The sequence below is a fragment of the Macaca fascicularis genome, chromosome 20 (genome assembly GCF_037993035.2).
Source record: "Macaca fascicularis isolate 582-1 chromosome 20, T2T-MFA8v1.1".
Classification (NCBI taxonomy): Eukaryota; Metazoa; Chordata; class Mammalia; order Primates; family Cercopithecidae; genus Macaca; species Macaca fascicularis.
This window is the reverse complement of record NC_088394.1, coordinates 71,400,935-71,416,792: the sequence shown is the minus strand read 5'-3', so window position 1 is coordinate 71,416,792 and position 15,858 is coordinate 71,400,935. Positions and strand designations below refer to the sequence as shown.

The 15,858-nt window shown below is 46.0% G+C and overlaps 1 protein-coding gene across 16 annotated transcripts in view; it reads left to right on the top strand.

Annotated features, from left to right (window-relative positions):
- The first annotated feature begins 9,963 nt into the window (after nucleotides 1–9,963).
- LOC102118955 (transmembrane protein 231) overlaps nucleotides 9,964–15,858 on the top strand; it is a 31,584-nt gene continuing 25,689 nt past the window's right edge. For 9 of the 16 annotated variants that reach the window (XR_012429165.1, XM_074027634.1, XM_074027635.1 and 6 more), the window contains exons 1-2: nucleotides 10,015–10,182; nucleotides 10,277–10,446. Coding sequence is in view for 11 of the 16 variants with exons in the window: in XM_074027651.1 (XP_073883752.1) it covers nucleotides 10,044–10,182; nucleotides 10,277–10,446 (309 nt within the window). In the remaining 5 variants the exon portion in view is untranslated. Of the gene's footprint in view, nucleotides 10,447–15,858 lie in introns of all 16 variants that reach the window. The other 7 variants (XR_012429164.1, XM_074027639.1, XM_074027636.1 and 4 more) reach the window with 1 other exon arrangement.

The window sequence follows — 15,858 nt, the reverse complement described above, 5'->3', positions numbered from 1 at the left end:
AGGCGGGGCGCGGTAGCTCACGCCTGTAATCCCAACACTTTGGGAGGCCGACGCGGGTGGATCACCTGAGGTCAGGAATTGGAGACCAACCTGGCCAACGTAGTGAAACCCCAAAAATTAGCCAGGCATGGTGGCGGGCGCCTGTAGTCCCAGCTCCTCGGGAGGCTGAGGCAGGAGAATCATTTGAACCACAGAGGTGGAGGTTGCAGTGAGCCAAGATCACACCACTGCACTCCAGCCTGGGCAACAGAGCAAGACTCTGCCTCAAAAAAAAAAAAAAAATGCACATTTGAGGAGTGTAACATCACTGATCACAGACCCCTTAATCTTAGCTGGCAGAGGAGTTAGAGGTGACTGTCAGATTCGGAGAATTCCCCTGAGAGCTGGTCATGAGATGGTTTTCCTCGTTTGGCTGTGGAAGTGGTTTAGCAATCACAGCCTGAGCTATGTGTGTGTCACCTGCCCGGACATATGCTTTGAGATTCTCCAGTCAGTGACGTAATGCCTTTTTTCCAAGCAGAGTCATCAAGGCAGTCTGGTGTGGGTCACCATCTGTTTATAAGCTGCTGAACATGTAGCAAGAATGTTCACTTAATTGGACACATGAACTCTGCCACGTGCTTGTGATTCTGATGCACCTGTAAAGCCTGTATGTTTGAACATGGTAGTTCATCATTTCCTACACTGGAAATTCCTGATTGATGCTGTGGAATCTAGCTTCATTCTAAAAGTATTTTTGTTATTTTAAGACTGTGTGTCTGAGCAACTAGAACAGTTTTTTTGTTTGCTTCTTTGTTTTTGTTTTTGTTTTTTGAGACAGAGTCTTGCTCTGTCACCCAGGCTGGAGTTCAGTGGCACAATCTCAGCTCACTACAGTCTGCCTCCTGGGTTCAAGCGATTCTCCTGCCTCAGCCTCCCGAGTAACTGGGACTACAGGGACTCACCACCACACCCAGCTAATTTTTGTATTTTTGGTAGAGATGGGGTTTTGCCCTGTTGGCCAGGCTGGTCTTGAACTTCTCACCTCAAGAAAGTGATTTGCCCGCTTTGGCCTCCCAAAGTGCTAGGATTACAGGTGTGAGCCACTGCGTTTGTTTGTTCGTTTGTAATGAAGTGAAAAAAGCCTTTGAATTTCCTACTTAGAAATTACTGTTGTTACATACAAAAGCTCTGTGCTAGGTGCTGGGGAAAAACAGTGAAGAAGACAGATGACACCCCTATTCTTATGGGTGGGAGCATGAGATATTCTTGTCCCCCTGACATATTCTAGTGGGACAAGACAAAAAATAAATATGTTAGGTAATGATAGGTGCTGTTTAGAAAAATAAAGCAGAGTAGGTGACTAAAGTGTGGTGGGATGGAATGCTAATTAGATAAAGTGGCTGGCATGTTCTAGGGAACCCCTGTGGCTGGAGCTGAATAAATGAGAGAGGAGAGTGTGTTATGAGACAAATTCAAAGAGCTCTAGAACAAAACTGTGTTGAGCTTTGAATTCCATGCAAAGAGCTTTGGGTTTTATTCAGAATGAGATGAGAAGTCAGTGTAGGGGTTTAAGCGGAGATGTAACACAATCTGCCTTTCCTTTTCAAAAGGCTAGCTTAGTAGACTGTAGGCGCTGAGGGTGGAAGCAGGGAAATAGTCGAGAGGCTATTGTGATAATCCTAGTGAAAGATGATATTGGCTTAGGCCAAGGTGGGGTCTAGGGAGGTGATGGGAAGCAGTTGTATTCTGAATATATTATGAAGGTAAAAATGGTAACATTTGCTGATAGATTGGATGTAAGATATGAGGGACAGATCAAAATCAAGGTTTTTGGAAGGATGGAATTGCCATTTACTGAAATAGGATGGAGCCAGCTTGGGGAGTGAAAAACAAGAGTTTGGTTTTAGTGATATTAAATATGAGATGTCCAGGAGACACACCCAAGTGAAGATGTAGAGTTGGTGAATGGTGCTATGAGTCTCAAATTTAGAAATATTTCAAGCTATTAAACTGGGTAAGAGTAGGTAGACAGTGAGTTTAAAAATGAAAATACCTGGGTGGGCACAATGGCACATGCCTATAATCCCGGCACTTTGGGAGACCAAGGCAGGTGGATCACCTGAAATCAGGAGTTCATGACCAGCCTGACTAACGTGGTGAAATCCCATCTCTGCTAAATACAAAACAGTTAGCCAGGTGTGGCGGCACATGCCTGTAATCCCAGCTACTTGGGAGGCTGAGACAGGAGAATTGCTTGTACTTGGGAGGCAGAGGTTGCAGTGAATTGAGATCACACCATTGCACTCCAGCTTGGGCAACAAGAGTGAAACTGTGTCTCAAAAAAAAGAAAATACCTATTTTGCAAATAGAATTAAACACTGAAGAATGAAGATGGTTGCTCACCATCTCCTAGTCAGTGAACCAGTGGAGGAGTTAGAAATTGGACTCAACACCCCTGCTTCCCTTTACAGAGCTGGTCATTGTGTCCTAGTCCAAGATATATGTATATTGTCTTGCATGTGAAAGAGCTAAAAACACTTCTTAGGGGAATATTTCACTACACACCAATTCATAGACATGTCTCCTGATGGTCTCGATGATGTGCAATGCATTTTGGTCTTCCATCCTTACCTACTTTCTTAGTGTCTTTTCCCGGTTCACCATTCTAATTGACTTATTTCATCCACCTTGATGATATGTACCACCTTCTTTACACATTGGGTCATTGTATTTAGCTATGTAATGTTCTAAGGACACTGGATGCCTTCCTTGAGGGGGTGGTTAGTTGAGGAGGTTCAAGTCAGGAGAAGAAATAGGATAATGAATATATGCAATGTAATTACAGATTAACAAATCTATAAAACACAGAGAATGAATTTCAAATGTTGGAGAGGTATGTGAACATGGACACTGAGGCATTGCTAGGGCAATAGGGGCCAGCACAAAGCCAAGTGAGAATTAACAAGAAAGATTTCACAGAGAATGTGAATCTTCTGATGTAGAGAGAGGGGTACATTTTTCAATGAGTAAACGTTTCCTTTCCAGATAAAAACAAAGACTGGGGTTGGAAGAGGGAACAGAAAATCAGTGTAGATAAGTAAATAAAATGTTGGAAAGCTTTCAAGCAAACATTCAGAAGTTTTAACCTAATTCAAGAGACCCTGAATAGGAGCTCCTATAAATGAGAGAGAAACATGATTAAAATGTGCAATTTGGAGCCGGGTGCAGTGGCTCATGCCTGTAATCCCAGCATTCTGGGAGGCTGAGGCAGGTGGATCCCCTCAGGCCAGGAGTTCTAGACCAGACTGGCCAAGATGATGAAACCCCATCTTTACTGAAAATGCAAAAATTAGCCAGGCATGGTGGCGCACACCTGTGGTCCCAGCTACTCAAGAGGCTGCTGGAACAAGAATCGCCTGAGCCCAGGAGATGGAGGTGGCAGTGAGCCAAGATAGTGCCACTGCACTCCAGCCTGAGCGACAGGCTGAAACTCTATCTCAAGAAAAAAAAAAAAATGTGGCCAGGCGCGGTGGCTCATGCCTGTAATACCAGCACTTTAGGAGGCCGAGGCGGGCAGATCACAAGGTCAGGGGTTCGAGATCAGCCTGACCAACATGGTGAAACCCTGTCTCTACTAAAAATACAAAAAAAAAAAAAAAAATTAGCCAGGCGGGTGGTGAGCACCTGTAATCCCAGCTACTCAGGAGTCTGAGGCAGGAGAATTGCTTGAACCCGGGAGGCGGAGGTTGCAGTGAGTCAAGATCGCGCCAGTGCACTCCAGCCTGGGCGACAGAGCAAGACTCCATCTCAAAAAAAAAAAAAAAAAAAAAAAGGGCAGTTTTAAGAGGATGACTCTTTTTGTCCTCACAAATAAATTGTATGAAACAAAAGAACATTGTGGAAGTGGAAACTGAGAAGTTATCAGTCATGGGTGTATGGACATGACACATATACACAGATCTTCAGGATTTTTAAATCTATACTTTCTCTTAAGGAATTGAAATAAAACTACAAAACTAGCTTTCTCAAACCATGAAAGCAAAGGGTAAATAGTATCCATTATTACTAAATGCTTTTGCAAAGTTCATGGCATCTCAGGGAAGGCTGAAGCACTTCGTACACCTAAATTCTTAGTAGTCACCTCCTTCTGTTTCAGAAGTGACTCTGGTACAGTATCTGTTTCATTCCATTGAAAGAAGGAGCTTTGGAGGCAAACACTTCCTTCCTCACAGAAGAGTGACTCTCAGGAGTCAACCCTAGATCCGTCTATTCTAGAAGACCCCTGTGGTTATATAAATAAATGAAAGTCAGCTGGGCATGGTGACTCACGCTTGTGATCCCAGCACTTTGGGAGGCTGAGGCGGGTGAATCATGAGGTCAGGAGTTTGAGACCAGCCTGGCCAACATGGTGAAACCCCATCTCTACTAAAAATACAAAAAAATTATCTGGGCGTGGTGGCAGGTACCTGTAATCTGAGCTACTCAGGAGGCTGAGAGAGGAGAATCGCTTGACCCTGGGAGGCAGAGGTTGCTGTGAGCCGAGATCGCACCATTGCACTCAAGCCTGGGCAACAAGAGTGAAACTCCATCTCAAAATAAAAGAAAGTCATCCACTTAAAGCATAAATATACTATGTCAGAATCAAACCATAGATTTAACCCTAACAATTGCTGTATTTGAGAACTATGTTGAGGCCAAGCGTGGTGGTCCCAGCACTTCAGGAGGCCAAGGCAGGTAGATCTCTTGAGCCCCCGAGTATGAGATCAACCTGCCAACCTGGGCAATGTGGCGGAATCCCATCTCCACCAAAAAAACAAAAACAAACAAAAAACTATGTTGAGGCCAGGTACAGTGGCTCACACCTGTAATCCCAGCACATTGCGGGGTCAAGGCAGAAGGATACTTGAGCCCAGGAGTTCGAGACCAGCCTGGGCAACATGGCAAGGCTTTGTCACTTTTAAAAAATCTTTTCTGGATGGAATCACCTGGGCTGGAGTGCAATGGCATGATCTCAGCTCACTGCAACCTCTACCTCCCGGGTTCAAGCGATTCTCCTGCCTCAGCCAAAATTTTTTTTTTCTTTTTTTTTTTTTTTGAGACAGAGTCTCGCTCTGTCAGCCAGGCTGGAGTGCAGTGGCATGATTTCGGCTCACTGCAAGCTCCACCTCCCAGGTTCATGCCTTCCTCCTGCCTCAGCCTCCCGAGTAGCTGGGACCACAGGCACCCGCCACCATGCTGGCTAATTTTTTGTATTTTTAGTAGAGATGGGGTTTCACCATGTTAGCTAGATGGTCTTGATCTCCTGACTTCATGATCCGCCTGCCTCGGCCTCCCAAAGTCCTGAGTCACAGGCATGAGCCACCGTGCCCAGCCCCAATTTTTTTTTTTTTTTAATTAGCTGGGCACGGTGCCCTCAGCTATTCAGGAGGCTGAGGCAGGAGAAGTACTTGAGCCCAGGAGGTAGACAGAGGGAGACCCTGCATAAAAACAACAACAACAACAAACTACATTGCCACCCCAGAAAAGCTTTTAATCAAGAACAAGTAGTATTGAACCTGATATTTGAAAAGCATTTTGTGGCTGATGATGTCATCTTGGACTGTAGTAAGGACCCTGGGATGGTTTTCCCAAATGGGCGGTCCTGACCTCTCTATTAAGTCTGTGTTGTTAGGATGTCAGCTCTTCCCTTCATCTAAAAGGCACTTCGAGGTTGCTTTCAAAGTAGTGGCAACAAGTACTGGACTCCACTCAGCACAAACCTCACACCATCTCCTGACACTGCAATGTGATCCTTCAGGGCTTTTTTTTTTTTTTTCCTTTCTTTAGACAGAGTCTCGCTCTGTCACCCAGGCTAGAGTGCAGTGGTGCTGTCACAGCTTACTACAACCTCTAACTCTTGGGCTCAAGCAGTCCTCCTGTCTTGGCATCCAAAGTGTTACTGGAAAGGGGTCCCAATCCAGACCCCAAGAAAAGGTTCCTGGATCTCATGCAAGAAAGAATTTGGTGCAAGTCCACAGAGTAAAAAAAATGACTATTCCATAGACAAAGCATCAGTATGGGCTACTTGACTGAGTAAACCTATAGTTATTTCTTGATCCATATGCTAAACAAAGGGTAGAATATTCATGAGTTTTCCAGGAAAGGGGCAGAGATTTCCCCGAAACTGACGGTCTCTCCCATTTTTAGACTATATAGGGTAACTTCCATACACTGCCATGGCATTTGTAAACTGTCATGGCACCAGTGGGAGTATCTTTTAGCATGCCAGTGCATTACAATGAGCGTATCATGAGCAGTGAGGATGACCAGAGGTTACATTCGGAGCCATCTTGGTTTTGGTGGCTTTTGACTGGCTTTTTTTCTTTTTTCTTTTTTCTTTTTTTGAGACAGAGTTTCGTTCGTATCACCCAGGCTGGAGTGCACTGGCATGATCTTGGCTCACTGCAACCTCCGCCTCCCGGGTTCAAGTGATTCTCCCACCTGAGCCTCTAGAGTAGCTGGAACTACAGGTGCCTGCCACCATGCCCAGCTAATTTTTGTATTTTTAGTAGAGACGGGGTTTCATGCATGAGCCACCACACCCAGCCTTGGCTGGCTTCTTTTTAACTGCATCCTGTTTTATCCACAGGGTCTCTGTGACCTGTATCTTGTGCCATCCGCCTAGCTCATACTGTGACTAAGAATGCCTAACCTCCTGGGAAGACAGCCCAGTAGGTCCCAGCCTTATTTTACCCAGCCCCTATTCAAGCTGCTGTTGCTCTGCTTCAAACACCTCTGATGAAAGTGCTAAGATGAGCCACTGCACCTGGCCTCAACAGCCTCTTGATTGGTCTCCCTGACTTCTGTTTTTCCTCACCTCTCAGTGACCTTATCCTGGTATATTGTAAACCAAAACCAAAATTCTAAGCTCCCAACCATCTGAATGGAACCCTCCTCTCAGCCAAGGGCATTCCAAAGTTAACCTGAAAAACTAGTTCTGGCCATGATGGGAAGTGGGGAGTCAGACGTAACTCATTATACCCTCCTCTTTTTTGAATTCAGACCCAGCTGACCAGTATTAACATCAACACACAGATCTTAAGACTGATATTAATAGAACAGACTCTTAAAGTCTGATAAGAAACATTTACAATCTGTTCTCTCTGAAGCCTGGAGGCTTTATTTGCATGATAAAATATTGGACTCCACAACCCCTTATTGTTTTTTGTTTTTGTTTTTGTGAGATGGAATCTCGCTCTGTCACCCAGACTGGAGTGCAGTGGCATTGATCTCAGCTCACTGCAGCTGCCGCCTCCCAGGTTCAAGCAATTCTCCTGCCTCAGCCTCCCAAGTAGCTGGGATTACAGGTGCACGCCTCCAGACGCGGCTAACTTTTTTTTTTTTTTTTTTTGGTAGAGACAGGGTTTCACCATGTTGACCAGGCTGGTCTCGAACTCCTGACCTCAAGTGATCTGCCTGCCTTGGCCTCCCAAAGTGCTGGGATTACAGGCGTGAGCCACTGTGACCTGCCCACAAACCCACACGTTCCTTTCTATTGATTCCAGGTCTTTTGATAATAACCAGCTGCCAATTAGAAAAATCTGTGAATATGCCAATTCTGTGGTCTGGAAGCCCCACCCCACCTACAGTTGTCTCATCTTCCAGTACTGAACCAATGTACGTCTTACATGTATTGATTGATGTCTTATGTCTCCCTAAATGTATAAACTCAAGTTATAGCCTGTCCACCTTGGGTATATGTCATCCGGACCTCCTGAGGCTGTATCACGGGCATGTCCTTAACCTTGGCAAAATAAATGTCTAAGTTGATTGAGACTTGTCTCAGATACATTTTGGTTTACTCTAATGACATGCTGTCATTAGAGAGACTTTTCCGAAACACAAAAGTTATCATGTCTTTCTGATTAAATGTCACTTTACTGACCCTTTAATAAATTTACTTGTATTTAAATATTTTGTATTTATTTTTTTACAGACAAGGTCTCCTTCTGTCTCCCAGCCTGGAGCACAGTGGTGCAGTCATGGCTCACTGCAGCCTCCTGGGCTCAAGCCTTCCTCCTACCCAGGCCTCCCAAGTAACTGGACCTACAGGCATAAGCCACTATGCTCAGCCACTTAGGACCTTTATGTTGTTGTTGTTATTGTTGTTGTTGTTTGAGATGGAGTCTCGCTGTCACCCAGGCTGGAGTCCAATGGCGTGATCTCCGCTCACTGTAATCTCCCCGTCCCGGGTTCAAGCGATTCTCCCGTCTCAGCCTTCAGAATAGCTGGGATTACCAGCGCCTGCCACCATGCCTGGATAATTTTTTTTTTTTTCTGTGACACGGAGTCTCGCTGTGTCGCCCAGGCTGCAGTGCAGTGGCATGATCTCAGCTCACGGCAACCTCCACCTCCCAGGTTCACGCCATTCTCCTGCCTCAGCCTCCCGAGTAGCTGGGACCACAGGCACCCGCCACCACGCCCAGCTAATTTTTTGTATTTTTAGTAGAGACGGGGTTTCACTGTGTCAGCCAGGATGGTCTCGATTTCCTGACCTTGTGATCCACCCACCTGGGCCTCCCAAAGTGCTGGAATTATAGGCGTGAGCCACCGCTCCTGGCCAATTTTTGTATTTTTAGTAGAGATGAGGTTTCACCACGTTGGCCAGGCTGGTCTTGAACTCCAGACCTCAGGTGATCGGCCCAACTTGGCCTCCCAAAGTGTTGAGATTACAGGCATGTGCCACTGCGCCCAGCCATTCAGGGCCATTTGATGAAGAACTTGGCTGTGGACCATAGTTGTTTTTTTTAAAGTCCTTCTACCATGTTCGAAATATGGTTGGGGGCGGTGGGGGGTGTAAGCATTCAATTAAGCAATATGCCAGTGATCTCTGGGGAGGACCACAGCTTCCTATAAAACTCGCCGCTGAGCTTGTACCCAACACAGGGTTAACAAAGTGCATCAGAGCTTTGTAATATTCCACTCTATCCCTCCAAGAGCCAGGGGATTTGTGTTTCCGTGTCTTGTCTTGCATTGGAGCATAGTGGAAGCAAGAGAAAATCTGGGAGCAAAGACACCTGGCTTTGGTCTTAGCCCAGGACCAGGTCCAGGACCGCGGCCAGGCTTGTGACTGAGTGGATTTCAGTAGGAACTACACTGGGGATTAACAGATGACACAAAAGCAGGTGTTTGTTGTGTGCAGGAGCGCGAGGGGAGAAGAAAAGGCACACACACAATACCTTTAAGGGTAAGCAAGCTTTATCCCACGTAAATGGCAATGCAGATATTATAATAAGCAAATTAATATAATAAGCAGATTGATATAAGCAAATTGCAATGGGAAGAGGAGAAGGAAAAAGACATATATATATTTACACTCATCAGACTATGGAGGATTCACCTCCAGACTGGGAAGCAAGAGCCTGAGCTCCAGAGCCGGCCACTCGTCAGTCAGTGCCCAGATGAGAAGAGGTGTCATGAAGCTTTGGGTGGTCTGGGATCCTAGCTCTTTTTGTAACATGTTGTCTGACATGAGGCCCAGTCACGAGGGCCCTTCGTGGCTGGGCTCAAGGAACACAAAAAGGTCAACTTGTTTTTGTGATTGTAGTTTTTCAATAACTAACGTATAGGAATAGAACGAAATAGAGATTTCTGCGAAACAGCGCTGGATGAACGCCTCAAGGGGCTCCCACAACCTGTTTCGGAACTTGGTGACCATTGTTTGTGTCCATGTCAGTTCAAATTTAAATATTTAATTTTTCCTCCTCAGTGTTCAAGTCAACTTTTATGGGCATCTTATTTTACACAAATGTTAACACAGACAACAGCCACGACTTTGGTCCACGGAAACGTTCTATCGCCGCCCAGCCTTTACGCAAAGGGACACAGCTTGAAAAGCTAGGCCGGCAGTCCCCGGCGGCGCCACGCCCGCTAACCCCGCCCTCGCCACTGGCTCCTTTCGGTCTGGCCTTGCTATTGGCTCCTTTCCGGGAGCCGTCGGTTGCCGTGGAGACCGAGGCGATGGCAACCAGGAGAAGCCAAACTTGGTCCTCCGGCTCGCGGCGTGCCGGCGCGCGGTGCTCATGGCGCTCTACGATCTCTTCTCTCACCCGGTCGAGCGCAGCTACCGCGCGGGACTCTGCTCCAAAGCCGCGCTGTTCCTGCTGCTGGCCGCTGCGCTCACGTACATCCCGCCGTTGCTGGTGGCCTTCCGGAGCCACGGTGAGCCAGCCCCAGCCGCTGTGTCACGCGACTCCCCGGGCGCGCTCGGCCGGGGCCGGCCTCCCTGACGGCCTCCCCACCTTCTTTAATTCAGGGTTTTGGCTGAAGAGGAGCAGCTACGAGGAGCAGCCGACCGTGCGCTTCCAACACCAGGTGCTGCTCGTGGCCCTGCTGGGACCCGAGAGCGGCGGGTTCCTCGCTTGGAGCACGTTCCCCGCTTTCAACCGGCTGCAGGGGGATCGCCTGCGCGTCCCGCTCGTTTCGGTGCGTGGTTCCCGCCTGGGCCTGGGGCAAAGCGGGCGGTGGGGTGGGGACGGGGACGGGAATGAGGATGTGGGGCGAGCGGCCCCGGCCCTGGGGAACCCAGCTTGGATCCTAAGGACTCGCGAACCCGCAAAGGTGGCGTTTCATCTCCTGGGACCTAGGGAATCGATTTTCTGTTTCATTCTGCTTCTCCCAGACGTCCCCGGCCCCCAGAAAGTTAGCCACGCTGTCAGCATATGCGCCCTGATACAGAGTCCAGAGGTGTGGAGGCAGCCTGCGTCTGCCCCCGTCACACCCGCGGGCCTGGCCTGATGGAGGGTGTTTGTGAAAGTCCATTTAGGAGCCTTGAAGGCAGCGCGCTGTTAATGTAGGTAACCCCATTCTGTCGCGGCGTTTCTGCATCACACCACTGTAGGAGCGGAAAGGGCGGCATTTTTATGGAGCCCTGACCCCTGGAAACCAAGGCGCTGATTGGTTAAGCGGCCTTCCCAGAACGCGCTATGGCCGAGTCACGCCTCCCTGGGTTTGTCCCATTGGAGACTGCGTCATCCTGAAGCTGTCGGGATGAAATTGAAGCATGTTACTGTCTGTAGTTTATTTATTTATTTTTAAATTTTTCATCAGTAGAGTGCTGAGAGGAATCTGTAATTTAGTATTTGCTTTGAGATAAGCGAATGCTTCCTTTATAGTCACTCCTTTTCACTCATTTTCTGAAAACGTTTTCCTTTAGAAGTATGACACTTACGGTTTTCCTTCTTTCAAAGTTGAATCTCTTCAGACATCTCTAAGATGATTGCCCTACAAGCCAACCTTGTATAGCTGAGGAGAAAAGAAAATCAGACTTGTTCCCAGCAACTAAATAAAATTGTTTTTAAAAATCCGATTGGGCCGGGCGCGGTGGCTCACGCCTGTAATCCCAGCACTTCGGGAGGCCGAGGCGGGCGGATCACGAGGTCAGGAGATCGAAACCATCCTGGCTAACACGGTGAAACCCCGTCTCTACTAAAAATACAAAAAATTACCAGGCGCGGTGGCGGGCACCTGTAGTCCCAGTTACTCAGGAAGCTGAGGCGGGAGAATGGCGTGAACCCGGGAGGCGGAGCTTGCAGTGAGCCGAGATCGTGCAAGTGCACTCCAGCCTGGGCGACAGAGCGAGACTCTGTCTCAAAAAAATAATAATAATAAATAGAAATAAATTTTTAAAATCCAATTGGTCATATAAATAACTGCAAAAAAAAAAGAATAGTAATAGGTTGGCGCAAAAATAATTGCGGCTTTTGCCATTAAAAGTAGTGGCAAAAAAACCGGAATTACTTTTGCAACAACCTAATATGATTCAGGTTACTTTTCTCCTGTTACTTTACGAATGTTCTTATGTTCTGATTACAAAAGTGCATGCTCATTCTAAAATAATATAGAGTTACAGGTAGATATAATGACCAAAATTGAAGGCCCAGTTTTGTATATGTATCAATACTTATTAATCAGCCATATTCTTTTTGAGGTTTGTTTTGACTTTTTCACTATTGGGGACAACATTTCTTTTTTTCTTTCTTTCTTTTTCTTCTTTTTTTTTTTTGAGACGGAGTCTTGCTCTGTTGTCCAGGCTGGAGTGCAGTGCTGCAATCTCTGCTCACTGCAACCTCCACCTCCTGGGTTCAAGCAATTCTCGTGCCTTAGCCTCCCGAGTAGCTGGGATTACAGGCTAATTTTTGGATTTTTAGTAGAGAAGGGGTTTCACCATGTTGGCCAGGTTAGTCTCGAACTCCTGACCTCAGGTGATCCACCCGCCTTGGTCTCCCAAAGTGCTGGCATCACAGGTGTCAGCCACCGTGCCTGGCCTAGGGACAATATTTCTGTGAACAAGGTTTTGACTAAATCGTATGCCTTTAAACATCAGATTGTGAGGAATTGGAATAGCAGCTCTTTGATGAAATTAGGTAAGTACATAGAAAACTAAGCAAATCATTATTAACTGCAGGGAAATGAAAAGTAAGGAAAACTGAGAACTGAAAACTTATGAGAGTTGTGAATAGGATTTACATAGTCTTAATTATATGAACACTGAATGTTGACTAAAAAGAGATTTTAACTCTGTTGGGGGTAATGAGAAAGGTATTGAGAATGTGATAGGGGATGGTGGGAGGAGTTGGGGGAGAGAAGAAGCTAAATCATCTTTCCTTGTGGGAACTCAATAGAGAATGCCTAAAACTGAGAAATTGAGAATTTTCAATGCAAATGTTATCTCAAGACCTGGAGATACATTTCTAAATGATCAAGTAAATGAGATAAAAATATTTGCAGCTAGATATGATAGCTCACACCTGTAATCCTAGCACTTTGCAAGGCCAAGGCAGGAGGATTGCTTAAGCCCTGGAGTTCAAGGCCAGTGTGGGCAACATAGCAAGACCCCACATTTCAAAAAAATAAAAAGTAGGCTGGGCGTGGTGGCTCACGCCTATAATCCCAGCACTTTGGGAGGCTGAGGAGGGCGGATCACAAGGTCAGGAGATCGAGACCATCCTGACTAACACTGTGAAACCCTGTCTCTAGTAAAAATACAAAAAAAAAAAAAGTTAGCTGGGTGTGATGGCGGACGCCTGTAGTCCCAGCTACTTGGGAGGCTGAGGCAGGAGAATGGCGTGAGCCCAGGAGGCAGAGCTTGCAATGAGCCGAGATCCCACCACTGTACTCCAGCCTGGTGACAGAGCAAGACTCCGCCTCAAAAAAAATAATAATAATTAATTAATTAATTAAAAAAGAAACCGAGAAGTGGTACAATTTGCCCTAGCTTTTTTTTTTTTTTTTTTTGAAACAGAATTTCACTCTGTCAGCCAGGCTGGAATGCAGTAGCACAATCTCAGCTCACTGCAACATCTGCCTTCTGGGTTCAAGCGATCCTCTCACCTCAGCTTCCCAAGTAGCTGGGACTGCAGGCATGCACCATCACTCCTGGCTAATTTTTTTGTGTTTTTAGTGGAAACACGGTTTCACCATGTTGGCCAGGCTGGTCTAGAACTTCTGAACTCTGTTAATACACTTGCCTCAGCCTTTCAAAGAGCTGGGATTACAGGTGTGAGCCACTGTTCCTGGCCTGCCCTAGCTTTGAAGTGAACAGAGTCTGGACTGGAACTCAGTATTTCTTATGCTGTATCTTAAAATCTTAGCCCTTATTGCAACAAACTACTTTTATTTTCTAACTTTGTACATAGAGCCAGACTGGCGTCAGCCTACCCAGGAAACTGTCCAGAAAGCAAAGGAAACAGTGGCTATTGGTTAAGGTTGGACCAAGTGCTGGGAGGTGGCTTTGCAGTGGCTAATTGGGGGAAATACTGAAGTCACAGCCTTGCTTCTGCTTTGGTCAGCTCATCTTGGACAGCGTTTCTAAGCTCCCTATATGTTTAATGCTTTGGAAGTCTAGTTTTTGTTGTTTTTAACGAGAGAAGAAAAAAGCAGAGTGACTTTTTCCCCTCAAGGAGGCTGACATAGCTCTAGAAGGCATGTGTGGACCCAGAGAATGCAGGGACTGAAGGTTATAGAAGGATTCTGGAGGATAAGTGGAGAGTACCATGTTTCTAAGACACCTGTTTGTTCTCATCTCTGAAATCAGTGTCTTCCTGTCTGTGGTTAACTGTTGGCAAAGAGGCAGGTGTGGCATAGTTCTCATTGCTTACACCTGTGCCGACATCAAACCATGCAGAAGGGGCATCATTTCAGTGTCACAGGTGGGTGTTCGAAAAATAAAAATGCACTTAAAAAGAAGGGGCATCAGCGACCTCAGAGAAAACCCCAGTAGAACTAGTAGAGAAAACACTAGTAGGACATTATTTTAACCCCTGAATTGAGTGGAGAGCAAGTAAGGGAAAGTTCGAGAGCCTTTTAAAAACAGGAAGGCTCTGCATAATTTCAGAGTCTGCTTAAGGGGCCAGACTAATGACTTTTAGTTTCTTTTATGGTTTGTTTGTTTGTTTTGAGACAGGGTCTCACTCTGTTGCCCAGACTCGAGTGCAGTGGCGCATTCTTGGCTCACTGCAGCTTCTGCCTCCCAGGTTCAAGAGATTCTCCTTCCTCAGCCTCCCAAGTAGTTGGGATTACAGGCTCCTGCCACCACACCCGGCTCATTTTTGTATTTTTAGTAGAAACAAGGTTTTACCACATTGGCCAGGCTGTTCTCAAACTCCTGAGCTCAAGTGATCGGCCTGCCTCGGCCTCCCAAAATGCTGGGACTACAGGCATGAGCCACTGTGCTCTGCTGAATTTTTGTTTTTTGGTTTTTTTGTTTTACTGCTGTATCACCAACATGTTTGATGGCACAAAGGACAAAGTTGCATAGAAAAGTATGGATATTGTTGACTGAGTTAAAGTGTTATTCAAAAGGATGAGGATGTAAAGAAGTTTTAGGAATCCCTGAATCAATTTATTTTGCTAATATTTTTCTTTCTTTCTTTCTTTCTTTTTTTTGAGATGAAGCCTCGCTCTGTTACCCAGGCTGGTGTATAGTGGCGCCATCTCGGCTCACTGCAACCTCTCCCCCTCCTGGGTTCAAGCGATTCTCCTGCCTCAGCCTCCTGAGTAGCTGGGATTACAGGCAGGCACCACCACGCCCAGCTGATTTTTGTATTTTTAGTAGAGATGGGGTTTCACCATGTTGATCAGGCTGGTCTCGAACTCCTGACCTCAGGTGATCCACCCACCTTGGCCTCCCAAAGTGCTGGGATTACAGGCGTGAGCCACTACCCCGACCTGTTTGGCTTATATTTTTCTAAGTAAATAAACATGATAGCTGCTGTAAATATGTCTAAATCTAAAATTTCTTTTAGTAGCTTTTTAAAAAGTAAATGATTAGAAAAGTGTCATAGTTTAATTGGAAGTATTTTTCTTTTCTCAGTGGTATATAAAATAATGGTTCATTTTATAATTAATGGTATCTTAGATTGATTGAAATACAAGGCTGAACACCATGGCTCATGCCTATAATCTCAGCACTTTGGGAGGCTAAACACTTGAGCGCAGGAGTTCCAGACCGCCTAGGCAACATAATGAGGCCCTACTACAAAAAATTTAAAAATTAGCCAGGGGTAGTGGTGCATGCCTATAGTCCCAGCTACTCAGAAGGCTGAGGTGGGAGGATCACTTGAGCCTAAGAGGTCAAGGCTGCAATGAGCTGTGATCGTGCCACTGCACTCCAGCCTTTTTTGACCCTGTAGCAAAAAAAAAAAAAAAAAAGAATAGAGAAAAAAAGAAGAAATACAGGTAGACAGGTGGAAAGGAACCATGAAGTAGCAGTTTCTGCTTTGCTAGAGACCCAAAACTGGTACCAAAGAGTATTTTTAGCATCAAAAGAAAGGAGCACCCGGTGATGACAAACATATGGTGAAATCAACACTGGTATAAACTAGGAAATTAACCTTT